This window comes from Pinus tabuliformis, chromosome 6 (assembly GCF_031772625.1).
Source record: "Pinus tabuliformis cultivar Carrire ecotype Pingquan chromosome 6, CPIR1, whole genome shotgun sequence".
Lineage (NCBI taxonomy): Eukaryota > Viridiplantae > Streptophyta > Pinopsida > Pinales > Pinaceae > Pinus > Pinus tabuliformis.
This window is the reverse complement of record NC_142292.1, coordinates 970,863,625-970,887,195: the sequence shown is the minus strand read 5'-3', so window position 1 is coordinate 970,887,195 and position 23,571 is coordinate 970,863,625. Positions and strand designations below refer to the sequence as shown.

At 38.5% G+C, this 23,571-nt stretch overlaps 1 protein-coding gene across 5 annotated transcripts in view; it reads left to right on the top strand.

Annotated features, from left to right (window-relative positions):
• Positions 1–19,433, top strand: part of LOC149262226 (zinc finger CCCH domain-containing protein 32-like) — a 71,572-nt gene extending 52,139 nt beyond the window's left edge. For 2 of the 5 annotated variants that reach the window (XM_089423659.1, XM_089423655.1), the window contains 3 exons: positions 15,450–15,494; positions 16,167–18,308; positions 18,616–19,433. In XM_089423659.1, the coding sequence (XP_089279785.1) occupies positions 15,450–15,494; positions 16,167–18,305 (2,184 nt within the window). In that variant the 3' untranslated portion in view covers positions 18,306–18,308; positions 18,616–19,433. The remainder of the gene's footprint in view (positions 1–15,449; positions 15,495–16,166; positions 18,309–18,615) is intronic. The other 3 variants (XM_089423664.1, XM_089423675.1, XM_089423667.1) reach the window with 2 other exon arrangements.
• The last annotated feature ends 4,138 nt before the right edge of the window (positions 19,434–23,571 follow it).

Sequence of the window (23,571 nt, the reverse complement as noted above, 5' to 3'; positions counted from 1 at the left end):
ACAAATTCTGGGCTGAAGCAGTATTTACTGCTGTTTATCTTCTTAACAAATCACCCACTCAGGCTGTTACAGGGAAAACTCCTGAAGAGGTTTGGTCTGGCCGTAAGCCTAAGATCAGTCATCTCAAAGTATTTGGCTCAGTTGCATATGTTTGGATTCCAGCTGCTAAGCGCTCTAAGTTGGATTCCAAAAGCCAGAAACTCATGATGACAGGGTACAGTGATCATCACAAGGCCTATAGGCTGATAGATATAGCCACTGGTCGTCTTAGCTTCAGTCGGGATGTAGTATTTGATGAAGACAGAGGATTCTTTCAGTCTTCTTCTTCTGAGCAGTGTTCTGAGGATCAGCCTCACAGTGTTCTTCTTCCGGTCGGTCCACCTGATGGGAGGGATGATGTAGCATCAGTATTTGATAATACTCTATCTGAGCTTCCTCCAGAAAATAACCCTCCTCTTACAGCCCCTATTGCTCTTGAGTCTTCTCCACTTCCTCCTGATATTGGTTCCTCTACTCCTGCTATTGCTTCTTCTACTCTTCGGCCAAAATGGTGGGCTAAAACCATTTGTGATCTCCGGGATGATGAGCTCCTTGAAGGCAGAGCTTCTAGACATAAGAACAGACAACAGTCTACAGTCAATTTTGCTCTTATGGCTAACCTACACAGTACTTTTGAGCCTCAAACCTATTCAGAGGCTAAGGGTACATCTGAGTGGGAACAAGCTATGGAAGCCGAATTCCAGAGCCTTCAGAAGAATCACACATGGACACTTTCTGATCTTCCTGCAGAAAAAAAACCCATAGGTTGCAAATGGGTGTATAAAGTGAAATACAAAGCTGATGGAACCATAGACAAGTATAAAGCTCGTCTTGTGGCTCGAGGGTTCTCACAGAAGGAAGGCATTGACTATGAGGATACTTTTGCTCCTACAGCCAAGATGAGTACCATAAGGCTTATGCTTGCCCTAGTAGCTCAGTTCAATTGGAAAGTGCATCAGATGGATGTAAAGAGTGCTTTCCTAAATGGTGATCTCCAAGAAGAAGTCTACATGACGCAGCCTCCAGGATTCAAGGTTGTTGGTCAAGAACAGAAAGTGTGTCGGTTAGCTAAAGCAATCTATGGATTGAAACAAGCTCCTCGGGCTTGGTACATGAAAATTGATCAGTACCTGACAGATCAGGGTTTTCAGCGGAGTCCATCTAATGCAAATCTGTATATCAAGCATACTGGTGATGATATCTTGTTTGTGGTTGTCTATGTGGATGACCTTATCATTACTGGCAGTTCTGCACATTTGATCCATGGGATCAAACAAGATTTATGCAGAACTTTTGAGATGACCGACTTGGGACTTCTTCATTACTGTCTGGGGGTTGAAGTTTGGTAGACTGAAAATCAGATCTTTCTCTCTCAGTCCAAGTATGCCAAAAATCTTGTGGACAGGTTCAGAATGCAGGATTGCAAACCGGCCACGACTCCTATGGAACCAGGGCTCAAACTTTCAGCACAGTCATCCTCTCCCCTTGTGGATGAAACTTTATTCAGGCAATTAGTGGGAAGTCTCATCTACCTTACTGCTACCAGACCTGACATCAGTTTTGCAGTAAGCTACATTTCCCGTTTCATGTCAGCTCCTAAAGCTGATCATTGGCAAGCAGCAAAGCGTGTGCTACGATATGTGCGTGGCACCTCTGATTATGGTCTCCTATACACTCGAAGTTCCAAACCTATACTCCGTGGTTACACTGATTTTGACTGGGCCGGTTCGGTTGATGACCGTAAATCTACAACTGGGTATGTGTTTAATCTAGGATCTGGTGCTGTTACTTGGACTAGTAAGAAGCAACAGGCAGTGGCTCTCTCCTCAACAGAAGCAGAGTATCGGGGAGCAGTTAAGGCATCCTGTGAGGCAGTTTGGCTTCGACGTATGCTTGCAGATATGCATGTTTCCCAGATAGGGCCTACTTTTTTGTTTTGTGATAATCAGGGAGTGCTCAAACTTACCAAGAATCCAGTCTTTCATGAACGAACAAAGCATGTGGAAACTCATTGCCACTACATTCGCCAGCTTGTTGAAGACGGCTCAGTTCAGTTACAATATGTTCCCACAACAGAGCAGCCCGCCGACATTTTCACCAAGCCTCTTGGTCCTGATAAATTTGTAAAATTCAGAGGGTCTATTGGTGTTGTAAATAGATTGAGCATTAAGGGAGGGTATTAGAATATTCCTATTTAGTATTTAATGCTCATTCCTTTTAGCTGTTGCTATTTGTATTCTTTTAGCAGTTTCTTAGATGAAACTGAGTGTTTTTATATTCTACATAGAAACCTGATGTTTCTATTATTGTAAATATCTCTGTATTATGATTGAGCTGTTTGCTCATTCAAAATTAATTCATTCAACATTCTTTTAACCCGAAACTCCAAAACCCGGCTGAAACTTGACCAAAACTTGACCATTATGTAATCATCTATGAGAGTTAATATAGCCTTGGTTTTCCTTCTAAATTGTCATCTATTGGTCTTATTCCCTTTTTTCTTGCAAGATAATGTGTTATGCACTTATTTATAAATCTCTTTATATATATATATATATATATATGGCGTTTCAGCGAACGTTTCGGCCGACGTTTCCATTTTTGGGAGGTGACGTTTCTAAATGCACCTGTTTTGGAAACTCCGATACGTTTCGGCGTTTCATGCAACTTAGCCTTATATTCATCCAACGACCCACTGTTTAGGACTCGGCCTCCCTGCAATTCTTCCTGTGCAATCCGCTGTCCAAAACATGGCTGAACATTACTTTAACTTAGCCACAACAGACTTGCAGCTTCCCTTTTCTAACTCGGCTCTCCTACAGGATGAGACAACCTCCAGGCAGTCACAAAAAGGCTCCTAAAACAATCCTTTTCTTCCTCGATGGTTTGCTTCTTTTCCCGTGGCCAAACAGTGGTAACTCTCCTCTCTCTCACGCTGAAAGTTGCACTAAACTTGGCCCTAAAAAAAGACCCTTTTCCTTTCCTTAAGGCTCCTTCTGCTGTGGATTGGGGCCTCTCTTCTTGCTGCATATAGTGCATCCTGTGCTGCAGCTTAGGATCTCTTTTAGCTGTGTTGTGTATTAGGGATCCCTTTTAACAGCATATTAGGGCATCACTTGACAGCAGATAGATGACAGCGGCTAGGTCTCCTTTTGAGCAGCGTATTAGGCCTCCTTTGCTGCGGATAAGCCTCTTTTTGTTGCTGCGGATTTGGGCTCCTTTAAATGCGTCCATATCTTCTTTCAACTGCGGCTAGGGCTTGCTTTAACTGTGGCTAGGGCTTCCTTCAAGACTGCGGCTAGGGCACATCTGAACAACAACTAGGTCTCTCTTTGATAACTCTTTCCACAACATCTTCCTTGAGAGAAGACAAACCCAAAACATGTGGAGAGAGAGATCATATGAGAGGTGTGTGTAACAAATGACTTGAGGTCACTTCTATTTATAATGCAACGTTGAGGTTGAGCTGGGGTAATTTGGTTGCTGGCCAACCTTGACAAATTGTCAAATAATATAAATAAATTCATCTCTCCTTAAATACATGTTGGAATCGGATGATATTTAGATCAATCCTACACCTCTCGAAGAGAGGAATCCAAGAAAAATATCAGATACCATAAATAAGATGACCCACATGGAGTTTGGCCCTAGTTGCCAATTTTAACAAGATACAAAGTACAATGAGAGATCAAGAGAATGAGTGAGTTCACCCAAATCTGAACAAGTTTTCATCTGTTGCCCCTCCTCCCTGCTTGCTGGTCCTGGACTCTTTACGAGTCTACTCTTGGATGTAGTCATCCCAAAATCTCTAACAATTGGGAAGATGCTCTTGAGCACAAATGCCCATGATGAATGGTTCCCAAGCCTTGGTGAACCCATTCAAAGCAACATTCATTAGCTTTGCATCCAATACAACTTCTCCAATAGCTACAAGCTGGTCACGTATTTGTGTGATCCTCATAAGGTAGCTGGTTACATTGCCGGAGGGATTCATTCAACATTCTCTGAGCTTAGTTTTGAGAATCATTTTCCGATTGATGTTATCACTTTGAAAAAGCGATACCAAGGCATCAAACATCTCCTTAGATCTGGTATTTTCTGCAACATGCAGAATCAGATGATCCTTAATAGCTTCAAGGATCACCCTCTGTGCCTTTATGTCCTTATCCCACGCTACCTACATTGCAGGGTCTACTACTGCTGGTGTTTGTGTGCTCCTTGAGACCTGCGTTGGAGTTGGAGGGGGGTTGGACACGACTCCCCACAAGTCTTGCTCCTTAAATATCAATGAGATTCTTGCCTTCCATGGCAAGAAATTCGAAACCCTATCAAGTCGATCCTCAACTTTTACACTGGTTATTGACATGGCTGTCTTGAGCTTTAAGTTTACTTTTCAAGTTCACTGAAGTAACCTGAAAATTATAGATTTGATTTTTTTTCAGAGTTGGAGCTCTGATACCATGTTAAAATATTCTAATACCAACTATCTAAGCAAACAGATCAGATACTTGCTGTTTATATTAACTTTTGCATGCAACGGAAAACGACAAAAGCAATCACATTCAGTGCACAAATACTTCTGCCCTTCTAGGTCAGTTCATCATTCAAACTTCTCTTCAGAACTTACAAGAGCTCCCTTGCAAGGAAAAATGGCTCTAAGAGTTGATCAAATGAACAGCCAACCTGAAAATTACAGTTTTCATGGAAATTGAGGCAGCCTGCCTTAAAATCAGTATGGATGTATGGAATCCATACGACAGTATGAAATCCGTATAGATGGCAGTATGGCCTGCTCTGCTGGGCTGTATGGCTGCTCTCTCTTCTTTCCTGCTTTCTGGCTGCTCTCTTGCTTCCTGCCTGTCCTTGCTGAAGACTGGCTGCCTTCTCCTTGCTGAAATCCTTGCCCATCGCTGAAAATCAGATCTCTGATTTTCTTCTTCACTCATGTGACTTATAAAATGAATGTTTTGTGTCTTTTCCCTTTGCCCTCTTTCTTTTATAACTTTGATATGAGTCAAAAACCTAATATTCAACAGTTGAGATCTAACTGCGAGATCAATGGCTATCTTTTAATTAAATTATGAAGTTACCCACTTTAACCACTTCATTAATTAAAAATCACTTTAATAAAAGAATGTTTACTTTAGTAATTAATTAATAAATTGAACTTCTGAAAAAACATAGGATATTTTAATGATGATTTCCATAAGTAGACACCCTCATGGAAATACCTGTCTGAGCTACAAACACTAACAAGAAGAAGGTGTGAGTTTGTATACTGTGGAATGGCATTGCTATGGATTGTCCTTAAAGGGTCCAACGGCAAAAGTGACCTCACACTACTTGGATACAAGTGTTGCTAACATCTTTAGAGTAGTATGGAGTCCGGTGGGCTGTCGTAAGATGTTGTAAAGATGAGCCCACTTTTGAGATATCAAGTCCTTTTGACTACCATTGTCAATTATGAGAGAAACAAAATGGTCTTTAACTTGGCATGTGTGTGTGAAGAGTGCTTCCTTTAGAGTGGCTGCATAGTCTCTGGTCATCAGAATAAGTTGTGGATTTGAAGTAACTAGATTTTCTGCATTGATGTCTACATTGTCTGGTTGTTGATTTGCAAGGAGAGTCTTTGACTCTTTCTTAGCTTGAATAAGTTTGCATTCTTCATTGGAATGCCCTTACTTATGGCAAGTGTAGTAATTTTTCTTCCCATTACTAGCAGGAGGGGTTTGATATGAATCCTCTCAGTTCCCTTGGGAGGTGGACAAAGTCATGGAGGTGGAAGATTTTGAGGAACTACTGGAAATGATGGAAGTCTTCTTCAAAACTTAGATCTAATTTTATTTGTTAGCAGAGATGGTAATTTTTACTCTGTTTCGAAAGAATCCACTTCACAAGAACTGTTTTCTTTCATAATACTAGGAAGTAAGCTAAAAGCAATTTGATTTGGTGTACCTCTTATGAATTGGAAATTCGTAGCTTGTCCTGAAGCTTTTCGAATACCTCAATGTAGTGTTGGATTGATTGTTCAGGAAGTTGCCTGTTAGCAGTCGTGTCAATATATTTTGTTGATGTCTAGGAGTGTGGAACCTTGTCTTCACAACATATCTGAAATCAATGCATTGGGAGATTTTCCTTTCTTTGGTAGCCAACAAACTTTGGTAGTTTTGCCACCAATCTAAGGTGTTTTCCTCCATATGGACCTCAACAGTTAGGATCTTAGGCTGAATCTTGAAATATGCTTTTAAGTTTTAGAATAAGCAGCCACCATTGAAATTCCTGTTGAACTTAGGAGTCTGCACTTTTGCTTGAAGTTAGAAAAAAGTTGACAGTACTAGGTTCGTCCAAGGGATGATTTTACAGGAGAATCTCTTGGAGGCCGTTGAGCAGCTCTTGTATCTGTTGGGTATTGCTTTCGTACACATTGGAATGACATATTCGACCAAATTATTATTGGCTGTGTCCTTTGTTTATTCCTCTTGCATAGAATCTCTATGAGCCATTCTGCATTGCATTTGGTAAGTAGATGTGGTGATGTTGATGAAGAACACTAACACCAAAGTGATTGTTGAACCAAGTGAGTGTAAATAAATTGATAGTACTAGGTTTATCCAAGTATGACTTCACCATTCAGAGGCTTGTTGAAGAGAGTAGATCTAGTGGAGGGTGTTGAAATAGGTAACTAGGTTCTGTTTTCATAAATATGAAATGTACTCTTGATCCTTGTATCTTGTAAAAAAAGAGGAAAGAAAATTTATTATTATTATTATTTTGAGGCATGGGTTTCATGCTCAAGGTCAATTTTATTTGTAGGTCAAGCACCCATTGAGTGCTGCTAAGTTCTAAGGTTTCTTATAGAGGCAAGAAGTCAATTGAGTCATTGTCATAAATTAAAGACCCCTCCAAGATCAAGTTGGCCTAGTTACAACAAGTCGACCTACACAAGTGACAAGTCGGCTTCATGAACAGCTACTTAACCTCCACAAGAAGCCTATATATAAGAGCTTGACCTCGTTGGAAGATATCATCAAGTTCGATCAAGAAGTTCGTTGAAGCACAACAAAGACAAGGAATACCTAGCGAAGAGAAGAAGAATAAAGGGAGAAGAAAAGCGAAATGTTTTTGGGCTGACATCCTCCATATGTGCGAAGATTAGGCATCACTGCTATTGCAGCAAGACCGAATTGCATGCCTATCAAAAGGAACTGAAGTTTGAAGACAATAGATCTAGAAAGAAAGCTGAGTTACCAAGGAAAGGAAACCAAGCCAAGTGAATGATCATATTTCTGCCCTAATTCAGTCACACGTGCGAAATTGTAGAGAGAATAGGAAGGCCAAAAAGTACAGTTCTGAAGCAATGGCCGAAATCTGAAGGAAGAGGCGAAAATCTGAAGTGTTGCAACAAGTTTGACTGGCGTTGAATTTGTTGAAGAGAGGCTCATCAAGAAGAGGTTTGACTTGGTCTTGGAGGGGTCTTGGTCTTGGGTCATAAGTCTTGGAATTCATCATTTGAAGATTCTACAAGAAGAGAAGAATTCTTGTGGGTTTTCCTCTCAAGAGGAGAGGTTTTGGTCCTGGCTTGCAGCCTACGTTTTGTGTCCTCTTGTCTCATTGATCTTCATAGTTTGGTAGCTGTTTGATGATAAGAACACTAATAATAATCAAGTAAAGAAGCTGACTACAAAGTACATAAAGTTAAGTAAGAAAACATCACAAGCAGTTATCCAAGTAAGAGAAATCACCCTAATCTACGCTGTCCTTGATTTCTCAATAGAGGGTAATAGGTGGGAACCTAGAAGGAGATTGGATCAGTGGGCCTTGGTTGTATCAAGCTAAATGGTGTGAAATCCACTTACAAAACTTGATAGCATGAGGTATGCTAAGGGTAAAAGATGAATACCCTTACAAAGCCAAATAACATGAGATCTAGTAAGGGTAAAATATGGTAACCCTTAGGATGATTAGATCTGAAGGCTATGATCACAAGGCTTTGATACCAAATTAATTAAGCACAGTATAAACAATGTGAATACACACACAAGGGAACTTAAAAAAGCAAATATCAACTGTTAAGGAGATTGTTGGGACTGCATTTGCTGTAAATATGTATTGTGTATACAAAGAGTACAAATGATATACAAGGAAGCATCTAGAGAATGTACATAGAGTCTAGACATGTACAAGGAAGCTTCTGGAGAATGCTGATAGAAAGATGTACAAGGAAAGCTTCCAGAATAAGGAAGTTACCAAAGAAGGTACATAAAAGATGGACAAGTAAACTTCTAGAAGAAGGGAGATTCTAAGAAAATAGAAATATAATTTGTATAATACATAAGAATATAGGATAAAGTACATCTCTATTGTCATATGGATTATGTCTTATCTGTCAAGCTAACAATTCAAGCAAAATCTGGGGGGCAAAGAGGAGAAATGCATGCTTCTCTACAAGTTTTTGATTCCATATGGCAACATGAGGTTCATCAACCATTGTACGCTGTGGGGAGCTGTCTCAACACATCTTTCTTTTATAACTAGACCTTCAATGTCAATGCTCAGGTGATGAAAGCTCTTTTCCAATGGCTACAATGCATGAATCCTCAATTAGGCAAGTCAAGAGTCCATCCATTGCCAATTACAAAGATACGAGAACACTAATGGGCCATTTGGATATGACATGGTGGTTCAAACAAGGAAGGTAGCCTTGATGTTCCTTTGTTTCTTTTGAAATATTCCATCCCTTTGAACTTTATCTTTTTAATTTTGTTGTAGGTTGTAGCTTGTGTTTGGCATCAGGCATTTAATAGGTGTTTGGTGGGGAGATTTTGGTAGCCAGACTCCTGTGCTCTAAAAGTTTGACATCTGATTGTTGAGTCAAATAAATAGTGCCTTTGGACAGGACATGATTGGAGTATGTTCGAGTCAATTCAATCCATGAGCACAATATGTTGGTCTAAAATCAGTGGAATGATTTAGCGTTTGGGCACAACAATTTTCAACTTGGCAACTGATAATGGAAAGGAAGTATGTGTAGAAAATCTGTGATAGGTTAACCCGATAATGCAATATAAATCAAAGCAGAATACTATAACCTACTTCTACTATCAATTTGCGGAAGCTTAAAGATCGAGCTGAACAATATAACTAGAAGAAGAAGAATCAATGGCACAATACACATGAAAATACTTTGGGGAAAGTCTCAGCCCACATTATTGTATTATCATACATGGTGGAAATACATAGGAATTATACAAAGCCTTAGCTCTCACAGCGAGAAAGCTCTTAGTACAATCCTCACAGATGCTCACAAACAATCTTGGCTTCTCTCCAGCCTTCCTCTTTGCCCTCCAAGCTCCTATTTCCTTGCATTGTTCCTTGTGGATGATTAGCCTATTACCAAGTGGAAAAACAAGCCTTCAAAACTGCGCAATCCTCAGGGATGAAACCTTGACTGCATGCATGAGTTTTATCCATGAGAAAACACATGCAACTGATAGTACACTGTCCTTGAACATTAATCTCAACTTGGTCTTTCTCAGAATAGACTTGCATGAGTTTCTGATGAGGGACTCTTCAGTTAGCTGGAGTAGCACTAGTTGAGTGCATTAATGCATCAACTGACTATTAACTCACTATTAGTTCTTCAAACAATTTGGAACTAATTTAATTGGACTTAACTCAGTAAACTGAGTTAACCAATTACAACTCAATCTTATCTCCTTAATTTAAGGGATAACTCTTGCATGACTTCAGAAAGACTTCTAACTTGAATTTCTCCAATTAATTAATTTAAAATAAATAAATTAATTATTTCCAAGTACTGTTAAGACTAAATTCGATTTTAATTCACAGTTTAATTCAAGGACAAATTAAATTGGAATATTTTTGTTGCCATATTTCAACACTCCCTCTCAACAAGAAAGAGATTATTTGCCAACATGATCATGTCTCTATGGAACTCGAATTTACATTTTGACAATGCCTTTGTCAAAATGTTAGCATCTTGCTCCTTTGTCGAAATATACTGTAGCAACATGATCCTCCTCGCTACACAGTCTCTGAGATGATGATACCGGATGTCGATGTGTTTGGATCTATCATGAAATACTGGATTCTCAGAGAGTTTGATACAACTCTGATTATCACAATAGATCACAGTTGGATCCATCCTCTGATCAAACAAACCAACTAGGATTTCCGCATCCAGATGGCCTCACATGCTGCCTGACTTGCAGCCATGTATTCTGCCTCTGCCGAGCTGAGTGCAATCGACCTCTGTTTCCTGCTGTACCAAGAAACTGCCGCTGACCCTAGGTTGAAAATCCCTCCTGATGTGCTTTTTCGATCTGATGGACTCCCTGCCCAATCTGCATCAGTGAAGTCCTGTAGCTTCACTCCCTCGACCTGTGAAAAGCCATGGGCAACAAATCTTGCCTTCTCCACGCTACCATCAACAACTTGCTTTACCTTGTAAAGCCAACGGGAACGCACAACTGACTTGTTCTCCGGCCTTGGAACCACGTCCCAAACACTGTTACGAACTATGGAGTCATACTCCTCCACCATAACATCAACCCAAATCGGCTGTTGCACTGCTTCCTCAAAGGAAGATGGCTCTGTCTCAAGACATTCCCCAGCAAGGGCCATGTATCGAGCGTACCTCTCAGGTGACCTCCACCGTTGTCGCTTCTCAAGGCCTTGATCTTCTTCCCTGACTCTTTCTCAACGAAAGCTTTGAACTCACAAAATTTTTGAATGTTTGGTCCTTTTGCATGAAATAAATCCAACATTTACGAGAATAATCATCAATGAAAATTACATAATACCTTTGCTTCGCTGTGGATGCCGTCGAGAATGGTCCACACAAATTAGTGTGAACTCGCTCTAAGATAGCCTCTGCTCGACAGTCTCGATCATGAAAGGAAGACTTGGTGTACTTTCCCAAGGTACAACCTTTGCATGTGTCAACTTGCTCAAGTTTACCTTTGGGAAGACTTGTAGATATCTGTTGCATTATCTTCAAAGCCCCATGATGCAAATGGCCCAACCGCCTGTGCCACAACTCGCCAATGTCTTGGCTTTGCACCAATTCTGCTTTCGTACTCAATGCTGCATAATCATCTCCCGCTAGTTTATAGAGATTCTTTACTTGAATCCCTATCCTCTTGGTCTGACTCGTGGCTATGTGTCTTAGGAACACCTTTCCTTTACTGAAGACAACATCGTAGCTTTTGTCTGCCAACATCGCGACCGATACCAAGTTCTTCTTTAGTCCAGGCACACACATCACATTTGTCAAGGTGAGAGGAGCTCCAAGCTTCCTCTGAAAAGAAACCATGCTCACTCCTGAAACACTATACCTTCCGTCGTCACCCATCTCTATGTGCAACTTGAGGTCTTTCTCCTCCAAGGCACTGAATAAATTTTTATCACCGGTCATGTGGAATGAGCTCCACTGTCAAGATACCCGACACAACCCATCATCGATGACACCATGCATGCAATGAGGGTAAAGTCCATTTCGAACTGAGAGGCTAATGCCTCACCTTCCGATCCTTCCAAGGATCCCTTCTTGGACTTCTTCGATGGGCAATTAGTCGCATAATGTCCCATCTTGTGACAATTAAAGCATCTTATTTTAGACATGTCACCCTTTTTCCCTCCATGAGAAGAATTAGATTTGAAATGGGAAGCCTTCCCCTTCCCTTTCCTTGCCTTACTTGCTAAGGCCAAATTTTCTTCATCATCATTCTTGGATGAAGAACCATCTCGTGTGCTCCTCCTGATCTCCTCCTGCATAAGATCCGACCACAGTCGTTCCCAATCCGGCAGTTTCTCCCTTCCATTCATAGAGTCCTGGTAGCTATTCCAACTCTTTGGAAGGCCAAGGAGAGCGAGGCTCACCATATCATCATCGGCAGTAGTTATTCCCACACTGCCAAGCTCATCTCTGCAGGTGGTGAGCTTGTTCAGATATGTGGAAATAGTATCACCCTTCTCCATCTTGATTCTTCGAAGCTTATCCTTGAGCGCCAATTTCCTCTAGTCGCTATTATTCTGGTAGAGGTCCTTCCATGTCTTCCACATTGAAAATGGAGTATCCTTCCCATGGAGACTCGAGACAATATGGTCTCGAACTCCCTCAAGGATGATTCGTCTCGCCTTCGCCACACACTTTCACTCAGCCAAATCTTGTGCATTAGTTGAAGCTGACTTTGGGATTTATTGATCAATGAATTCCTTCAAGCCATGGTCTTCTAATACAACCTCCATTCTATCTTTCCATGCTATGTAATTCGAGCTACCTTCCAAGGCATACTCGAGTCTCAAGCCATAGAACGCCATTGGCCAACCTTGAAGTATGATATAAATTTGATTTGCACTTGCAACCCCGAACTTCAAACTTCGAATTCTCTTCTCAATATACTCTTCACAGCTCTGATACCATGTAGAAAATCTGTGATAGGTTAACTTGATAATGCAATATAAATCAAAGCAGAATACTATAACCTACTTCTACTATCAATTTGCGGAAGCTTAAAGATCGAGCTGAACAATATAACCAAAAGAAGAAGAATCAATGGCACAATACACATGAAAATACTTTGGGGAAAGTCTTAGATAAAAACCCCACACTATTGTATTATCATATATGGTGGAAATACATAGGAATTATACAAAGCCTTAGCTCTCACAGCTAGCCAGCTCTCAGTACAATCTTCACAGATGCTCACAGGGAATCTTGGCTTCTCTCCAGCCTTCCTCTCTGCCCTTCAAGCTCCTATTTCCTTGTGCTGTTCCTTGTGGATGATTAGCCTATTACCAAGTCGAAAAACAAGCCTTCAAAACTGTGCAATCCTCAAGGATGAATCCTTGACTGCATGCATGAGTTTTCTCCATGAGAAAACACATGCAATTGATAGTATTGTCCTTGAACATTAATCTTAACTGGGTCTTTCTCAGAATAGACATGCATGAGTTTCTGATGAGGGAATATTTAGTTAACTGGAGTAGCACTAGTTGAGTGCATTAATGCATCAACTGACTGTTAACTCATTATTAGTTCTCAAACAGTTTGGAATTAATTTAACTGGACTTAATTCAGTAAACTGAGTTAACCAATTACAACTCAAATATAACTCAATCTTATCTCTTTAATTTAAGGGATAACTCTTGCATTACTTCAGAAAGACTTCTAACTTGAATTTCTCCAACTAATTAATTTAAAATAAATTAATTAATTATTTCCAAGTAGCTGGTAAGACTAAATTTGATTTTAATTCACAATTTAATTCAAGGACAAATTAAATTGGAATATTCTTGTTGCCATATTTCAACAGCATGATCGTTGGTGCTTTTGTACTGGACAAGGTTTCTTAAAAATTGGATTTAATTGTGGAAGCAGCTATATTGAGATGAGAACCTCAGTTGGTTGGACAGATCAGGATACAAAGTCAACAATGCCATCAGATGAAAGGATGTAATGTTCCTGTTCTTATTCATAAGTTTGGGGGGTTTTATGGCTCATCATTTCATCATTTATCATTTTAGGCCATAGTCAACCATGTTTGTACATTTAAACTGTTATATAACTTTTGGAACATATAGACTTTTTGATATTCACCGTTTAATGTCTATATATTTTGAGAGTTGATGTATTTTTCATTTGATTATTTAGTATTTACAATCAAATTCTATGGATTTGACATGAAATTGAAAATCCTTCATCTCATCTTGTGAGATTATGAATATTCTGTGTGTGTGTGTGTATATATATATATATATATACGTATTATGCTGTGTTATTGCTCTACTTTTCAGTGCTTTTTGTGGAGTTGTTGGGGAGTTTCTTGAACTCACTAAAGCGGTTCTTCTCCTTCAGATTAGGACCAGCTTGCTTCTTCTGAGTAAGATATAACCCAAATGTGCTATTAGACGCTAATATTCTTGTATAAACACAAAACCTGTCCTTGTATTATTCTGTTATTAAGTTATTTATACTGTTTTTTCTGAGTCATGTAACTTTCTTTAGGATTTATCTGCTAGCAGACGGTGATCTCGTCCACCAGAAGCTTAAGGAGGAAATTCTCGTTTACATTCACAGACAATGGAAATTTGTTTGAACTTTGAAGAAAGAGCTGTAATGATTATTGTGAATATTTCATTCAGGTTGTGATGCAGAATCAAATGATAAAGATACACAGTTGTTTTGTTTGCAGTCATTTCATGGACTAGTCACTTCAGATTACCAGCTTTTGTAATCCAGCGTTCTGTATATGCTTATAGCTGAATTTCACATCATAGATTTTTAATCCTTACAAATAAATTGTTCCTTGAAAATTTACGTTACTCAAGGCACCTAATAATTGCATCATTTACATCTAATTTTTTTTTGTGGTGTCTGTAAAATTACATTTTATGATTGGTCAAGCATCATGATTTTGATCTGGATTTTCTCTACTGAGTTTCATGTCAACTCCTCACTTTCTTCTTCATGATTGTCTTCATCCTTTTGTCATATCATATGTGCTGGCTTTGCTTTTCAATTTGAGGCACCATCTTGCTGATTGTAGAGGAAAACGAGAAATTGGAGTGGCATTATCATTAGATTCTTTTCAGCCACAGGCATGGCCTTTACCTCCAATGTTAGGAGGGACATTATACCTAAACAGGCAATAAGGAACAATTTCAATTCGTTTTTTTATTTTATATTATTTTATTTTGGGGGGTGGGGTCTGTGGGTGGGGGCATATTATATATTATATAAGATGACAAGCAGAGGCAATGGCATGGGCTGATGCTGTGACATGATATATTCAAAGGTAGATTTACTGCATCACGAGGTGATTGTAAGATTCCTTGTTCTTGTCATTTTAGATTGCATCATTCCGAGGCTTAGGGCTAAGAGTCAAGACCCATTATGTACTCCCCCATTTTGTTTCTGACAATTTTTATACATGTCATTGCCCACTCTGGATAGCATTGCAAAAGATGATGAGCAGAGGACTTGGCATGGGCTGAGACTCTGGCATGATAGTACAGAAGATGCATTGCATCAGGAGTTGATTGAAAAATTCCATGATTGGAATTTTAGATGGTACCATTTTGAGGCTTTATATGAAGATCAATTGTGCACAAGTCCATTTTGTTTACTATACATATAAAATTTTGTGTACATGTCATTATCCAAGCTGGATAGATTTGCAAAATATGATGAACAGAGGACATGGCACGGGCTGATACTGTGGCATGATAGTAAAGTAGACTATGTAGGAGTTGATTACTAAATTTCTTATTATTGGCATTTTAGATGGCATCATTTTGAGGCTTAAGATGAAGATCCATTATGCGCTCCCAAATTTTGTTTCTGACATGCTTATAATTTTGTATACATGTCATTGTCCGATTTGCGGAGCATTGCAAAAGATGATGAGAAGAGGACAAGATCTGATACCATGGTATGATAGTACAGTGGATAGGTGTACTGTCATAGTTTTGGTAGCATAATTTTCTGGTTTAAGATGGAGACCCAATATGCATTGCCCTATTTTGTTCTGCCACATTTATAATTTATATACATGTCATTGTCCAATCTGGTCTTGGCAGACGTTAATATTTATTTTCTTTCCCACAGTTTGCATACTTGTTTGCTTTTGTTTACGGATATTATATATCTCAGAAGTCATACAATTGTTTTTTCAATTTTGAACTAAGGCATTTTTTTTTATCTTTTAAATACCTCTTTCTGAAGATCACTTGTTATTTTCTTAGAAGCACAGAAAATGCCACTCTGGATAGGTCTTAACACCCAGATTTAGTCAGCTGATAGCCTGACACTTATTAATCTTCCTTTATTATTTGAATTTAATATGACATTGGTTGGCTTATCCTTGTGCAATTGTTTTCAAAAGCCAAGCTGTTAGATAAAAGGAAAATTTAGTTTCTTTTCATCGTATGTTACTTTTGATCTTTTTATTTCTAGGGTTATGTTTTTGTTTACCTTTCTTATTCAGTGGTTTAGCTTCTTTCTATTTAGTCTTTATCTTTTAGCATTTAGCTTGAGAACACTCCTACGGTTTGTGTATATAGTCTCAGTTGGATATTTGACATATATATTTGTGCCTTTGTAGCCACTTGAAGGGCATCCGACAACATCAGGCACTGAGTCATTAACAGCATCTGGAAGTTCAAACAAGAGTAGAGTTCCATGCTATTATTTTTTTCAGGGATACTGTGCAAAGGGAGATCAATGTTTATTTATGCATGTTCCTCCTTTTGGAGGCAACCAAGCTGTTTCAAATTCTCAAAAGACAACAAAAGTGACAGGTATGGGAGCGGAATCTCAACCAGTGGAGAAGAAAGCTCCCAGTGGTGCTGATAATGGCACTGTTAAACCTACATCTATGCAAAGCACATCTGCAGAAGTTCAGTTGCTAACTGAAGACAAGCGTTTTGCTGAAGTTGGATCTCCACCAGGTCATGCAAAAAAGAGAGATCAACATGCTCCAGAACGTTCTTTGCCTGAGGCTGGATTTTCCCCAATAAACATGTTAGATGCTCCTGATAATGAATTGAGTTTTTTAACCAGATCTCATGTCCATAAGGTTCAGCCTACAGATGACTGGTTGGATAATGATATGGAAAGTGAGGAGTGGTTAGAGGAGTCATCACCGGGATTTGATGTACTTGTAGATGATGGACCTGAGCAACTTGGTTTCCAGGAGGAAGCTGAATATCTGTCTAACTTTGATATGGAACAAGGACAAGAACTAACTCATGGTAGGGAAAGAATAATACCTATGACAGATGAGATGTTGCACTTTGATTATGAAGGGATGCATGATGACCTGTGTTACACTGAAGGTGGAAACCAGTATGCTTACAGGTCATATGATCCATATGAAGAACACATACATTCTTCTTATGACCAGGTTAATTGGCATAAGCGAAAGACCTTTGATGGCAGGGTACCCGAGGGAACAGTTGTTTCTGAAAGAAGGGACTTATCCTTGGAAAGGTATCCACGGCAGAGTGAAAAGACAGATCTTCGCCATCGACTTGGCAAGATCAGGAGGGTTGATAGAACACAAATAGATGATAAGTCTAAAAGAAGATTGCAGTCAGATTCCAGATCAGGTGAATTTCAGCGTGGGCACAGGCAACGAGGCAATGAGCAGAGATATCATCATGATGCAATAGCTAGGCGGCAGCAAGTTACAAGGCATAATAAAATGCGAGTGCACTCTAGGACGCCATCTGGCAGTAGTAGCTTGCCTAGAGGGTCAGTTCACGAGGTGGAACCCAACTTTGAAGAAATTCCAGAAAAGGTTCATCGGAGAAGCTTATCAGGAAGGAATGATTCAAGTGAACATTTTAGGAATAGACACAAGGAAACGGAGAGAGGTAGAATTTATGCGGATGTTGCTGCACCATCAGAGTCAAGTGTCTTCAGAAAACCTTTCAATAGAAATGAAACAGGAAAGAACACTACAGATTTTGCCAAGCCAAAGACTCTTGAACAGATAAAAGAAGAGAAGAGAAAGAATGCTTTGCTAGGGAATGGTCCCAGAGCTTGTGATACTAGTGAAGAATCAAAAACCTTTTTTCAATCTGGACAACGTGGCTCACAGGCTGCCATTCCAAAGAGTCAGATTCAGCCCCTAGACAGTCTTAGTGGTGGAGAAAGGAAAATAAATTTCAGCAAAGTCAGAGTTCATGAATCAAGCAAGTTACCAACTTTTGAGGGTCCAAAACCTTTGAGTGCCATTCTGAAAGCAAAGCAAAAGCCAAAGAATGATGATATTGTTGAAGGAACTCATGCACAAGGGGCTGGAGACATCAGTAAGCGATCAGAATTAACCGGCAATTCTAGAATTCCAGAGACAGATTGGAAGACCCCAGTTTTATCATCAGGTGCTGAAAAGAAAGTTGAACAAAAGGGGTTCTCACAGGGGGCTAAACATATGCATGAATCAGCCAGGAATGCTTCGATAAATGTATCTTCACATGTTTCTACTGATTTTAATGAAGGTGATACATTATTACAGAATAATAGAATGCCAGTGATGAGACAGAATAATGGAGATCTGACTATGAATGGATCAATTAACAGCCATGTAGACAAAGGTGATACTTGTTTTGAGCCTCTGAAGATTGAGAATGGAGGGATGACTGGTAACTACAAGTCAGAATCAGAATCAGATGAAGAGTATTTGGAGGAGGACGAAGAAGACGATTTTGCAAAAAAACTTGGTGGCTTTTTCTCCTAACTGGTAAGTATTTGATCTAATTCAAATCAAGATGTTTACAATTTTTTGTTCAATTCGTTTGAATTTTCCTTGTGAAAAGAGATATGGTGTTGATGTTATGTTTTTCAAGTAATTTTCTTAGATGAAAAGTGCCGAATATTGCCCAAGTGGTTTATCCATTTTAGCTGTGCCCTTAGTTGTGAACAAAGTATACATATCCTTGATGGTTTTTAATGAGCCAACCCACTTTCTTAAGTAATAATAGTCTATTTCTGTTACCATTCTTTTGGTTCTTTCTTCTTGGCTAAATATGTTCCATGGTTCTATGCAGGTTCCATTTGCTATGCAGTGACAAAATGTTGATTAATTATGAATTTGCTGAAGAGAGGAATGGTACTCATGCTTATTAATAGATGGTGGATGGAGATTTGAGGTGGTCTCACTATTGCAGATACATGGCAAATGCCTCGTGATTCTCTTGCTGAGATCCAAAACAAACATATCCAGATCGATTGACCTGTTGAGATTATCCTGTAGTCATTTTTGGAGCAAGGTAACATCTTAACTTGCTACCATTAGCATATTTCTCTTGTGAAGGCAGCGGGAGATACGTATGACCATATCAGAAATGATACTGATTGGAGCAACAGTAACAGATGTTGGATGGTTTCCTGATATTATAAAGGATTAACCTGTTCATGGGTTTCTGTTACCTAGTCCGTCATTCATTATATTTAATTGTATTTTCTCTACTAATCAGTCAGCAGTGATGCTTTTACTCTTATATAGAAAGGGTAACTTCTCACATTAGAAGCTGATAGTTGGAGTCAGATGTATGATTGTTGTTGCTCCTGACATTTGACCACTCTGTTAATGCATTGCTAACAGTCTTTGTTCAACTTGACCAAGAAATGCCTTCTCTAGGCACAAACAGAGTCCAAATTCTAGATGTTTTCATGGATCAGGGTGGACTTTTCGAAGTATGGATTCTGCTATTATTTTGAATGAGACATCACACAATTCAAGGTTGTGCGGGCGTCACAGTCTGCCATTCCATTGATACTTTATGGGAACCATTTTGAGGGTTCTTCATTTATTATGTACAGTACAATACACAATCAATATATTGACGTAATTTGTTGATGGTCATCTGTCTTGGAAGTTCCTGCCACCTTTTAGTATGGATTGAAGGTTTTCCTATGTAGTTCTACAACTATCTTGTTGACTAGAGTTGTTATATTCTTTTGCTATTTCGGACTGCTTTGGGCAATGTCATATCCTGAAGTGGTGATTCATGTCTGAAGTTATCTGACGGCTGATTTGACCTTGGGGCTATTCAGTTAGCTGGCAACCGTCTCCCTTAATTAGCAATGATGCTATAATTCTAATTTGAATCATGCTTTTTAATGCTGGCTAGCTAGCTGTGATATTAATTTTTCTGGTATTAGATTTATTTCTTTTTTTTTACGCATAAGCTTCCTATGCTTTTTTTCCCATGTTGGTAACCTAAGTGTTATCCGGGTTTCCTTGTTATATCTGTTAGACGAACACTTGAGATTCCTGGCGAGTCAGCGAATTAGTATCCAATCCCCTTCTTAATTCTGTTTTAAATGCCTGCTTCAATGTTTATCACACTGAAACATTGTTTTTACTTTTTCCTTAATAAAATTTGTTCTTGCTGCACATATGCAGCTTTTCTTCATTTTTTTCAAAACAAAATGCATGCATGATTATACTAGATTAGCTGATGGTGACATGGTGTCACATTCCTCGTGAAAGAATCTAATGGATTAACATGGCACTACAAACTGCGGATGCATGTATATTTTTATGTAATTGTCGATGCAAGAATGATTTCAGCATGCTATAAAGACAGGTTATATTCATTGACTGGCCCAGAGGGGAAGCAGGTTAGATTCATTGATTTATATTGGAGACCTACTTTATGTTGTGATGATGATTGTGCATTAGTCCAGCTCAATAGTGTTCATTGTTTAGGTGATTGCAAGGTGTATGACAGTTCTCAACCGTTATTGAGACGGCTGCGATTGCATTGGACAGGGATGTGGTGGGACTACTTATCGTACAATCCCCTTAGTTGGCAAAGGTGGAGGTCATCACCACTTGATATACCTGTGCCTAAATTTGGAATAACAAATTTAGAATCATCACATTTTAGGCAATTAAATTTCTCCATGGTTTCCTTGCTAAACAAGATGCCATTATGACATTTCCGGATTTAGAACAAAATCTTAATTTTAATGTGCCATGAATTATTGAAATTAACACTTTGAGTTGAGTTTTTAGTACTAGGGGTGGGGAGAGGACCAAAAAAATTGTTGAGAAATTAACCATCCTAAGATTTTTTGCACATGTTCAGTGTAAATGTGTACTAAGTTGAGAAATTAACCCTCCTAATCTTTTTTTGCACATGTTGAGTGTAAATGTGTACTAAGTGGTTTGAGACATATATTTGGTAAGATCTTGATAAGGTGATCACTAATTTGATTTTGTAATTTTATTTAAAAATAAAATAAGTGAGCTTAATGTTTTGAAGTTAATTTAGTCTTAGAAATCTAAATGAAATATTCTATAAGTTCTAGAATATTAGTGATTTATATTTAGATGTCCATTTTATGATTGAAATAAGTGGGAATTAAGATTGAGGAGATTAGTTGTTTCCCCCGAAGCATAAATAAGACTAGATAGGAAAGGTCGTTACTTGTGAGAAGAGAGCAAGAACACTTGAAGAAGGAACGGTGCATTTAAAAATAAGAATAGCAGTTTGCTAAAAAGACCAAGAATATTAGCAGGTTGTATAGACCGTACCACTGTTGTAGTTGTCTTTCTCTTATGCATGTGCAGTGCACCTTTAGATCTGGCTGTACAGTCGTTTGTGCATTGCTGGAATGTGTTGTAGTTGTTGACAGGAGAGAGCATCTGGTTGTCTAGGAAAGGTAGGAACATAGTAGGCCAAACTACTGTAGTTGTATCCTCTTTTACATAGGCTGTATTTTGAGGTGATTTTATTGACTATACAGCGGTTGGTTTAAGCATGATCAAGGGGATGAAATGCTGATTAGGAGAAATTTGTGGGTTTTATCTCTTCCATTCATTTTTTTAGTTATGTGATTGATGCGATGTTCAGAGATTTAGTTCTCTGCTGTTAATTAAATTTTGTTTTGATTTTTTAAGGACAAAAACAGTATGATAGCAGTCACCTAGGGTAGACCAGTACATGTATCAAAACATTTCCTTTGGTTGAGAATTTTAAGGATTTACTTTGGTAAATCAACCGCTGGAAAGGAGGACCAGCAGTGAGAAGGTTTCAATGTTCTTAAGATTAATTTTGTGCATTAGATTTCAGAGATGGCCTCAACTAGCCTTAGATCACATTAGATGGTGTCTCAAATTTCTGGTATCATAGTTCTTTATCAAGAAAGTGGACGAGTCTAATTTAGATGCATATGGTTACTTGGATACCCAATTTAGGACTCTCAAAGAGGACATATTTTCAGTGATAGTGGATATTAGGTTATTGGAGTGGGCGGTCAGAAATATAAAACTAGTACATATTTCAGTGATAGTGGATGTTAGGTTATTGGGGTGGGCAGTCAGAAATATAAAAATAGTACATATTTGTTTTCAAATTTGAACTAAAATATGAAGCAAAACAAAATTGTGACAATGTGATGCTCCCATATGTACTTTTAAACTTCGAACAATACATAAGATGATATAACATAAAAGAGAATACAATCTATCTGAGCAAAATACTACAAACTACAGTTATCACATATCTAACATGTATCTTTTACTTAATGAACAACCATTAAGAAATTCTATGTAAAATTGATTTGACTATATTTGTAGGTGATTTTTCTAGTAAAACTAAGGAACTTATCTGTTATTTCCTTGGAACAATTAAAGGTAAAGGTAAATGTGTGTTTTATAATTGATGAATGTTTGATAGAAAATTGCAGTGAGTCTATTGACATTACTTTGCATTCACAATCCATTCTACCTTTGTCTATGCACTTGGCTTTACTTCTCCTATGAGTCGTACTATGGCAAGTGCTGTTTCCGGCTCTAAACATACAATGAATGTTATGCCAATCATTGATGTGCTGCTGACTAACCAAAGTATGCATATGGATGTGTGAAATTTCTTAATTAATATATGATAAAGGGAAAGTTTTTAATCTTTATTATTCCAACTATTTTGCAAATTCTAAGTAACACAAAAATAAAAGAACTAACGAGTAAGAGTTTTAAGACTTCTTACAAAATTAAGGAAATATTGAAGATGTCCACTTAAATGAAATTAATGTGTAAAGGAGGTTGGACTTCTTGCAACATGAAACAAAGGAAAAGAGAGAGGAGGGAACATGCTGAAATATGTAACGAGGTTCAGTCTTCAAAATGACATATGTAATCATGATTTTATGTATTTAATGTAAAGAGAAATAAAGTTATTATTGTTCATCTTGAGGCATGTGTTTCATGCTCAAGGGAAATTTATTTTATAGGTCAAGCACCCATTGAGTGCTTCTAGAGCCTATCTTTGAGTCAACAAGCCATAAGAGTCATTGTCATATATAGAAGACCCTTTTGGGCATGTTACATATTGTAAAGAAAAAATTATTTGAGTCAAATTAGAGTCAAAGACCCTCCAAGACCTTCTCATTGTGCCTCAAGCAAGTCAACCTACATGAAAGATCAAGTTGGCCTCAAAGAAGCAATTCGTACCCCTGGAAAGCCTATATGTAAGAAGGAACCCGACCTCATTTGGACACACAACAAGCAAGTTCAATCTCCTCAAGAAAGAAGATGGAAAAGGACAAAATTCAAGGATAAGAAAAAAAAACAAGATCAAAGTTTTGGATCTCTCTCTCTCGTGTTAGGGTTTCTAAAGTTGTTGGACAAGTCAAATCGCTGGAGAGTCGAAGTGATGGAAAGTTGATGGGCAAGTCAAAGTGCTAGAAAGTTGTTGGGCAAGTTTAATCGCTGGAAAGTTGCTAGGAAAGTCGAATTGCTAGAAAGTCGCTGGGCAAGTCAAAGTGCCGGAGAGTTGCTGGGCGAGTCGAATTGCTGAAAAGTTGTTAGGCAAGTCGAAGTGCTGGAAATTTGTTGGGCGAGTTGAATTGCTGGAAAGTTGCTGGGCAAGCTGAATTGCTAGCAGCCTACATTTTGTGTCCTCTTGTCTCTTTGATCTTCATTGCTTGGTAGTTGTTTGATGATAGAAAACAAAATCATAATCAAGTTAAAGAAGAATTTAATCAAGTTA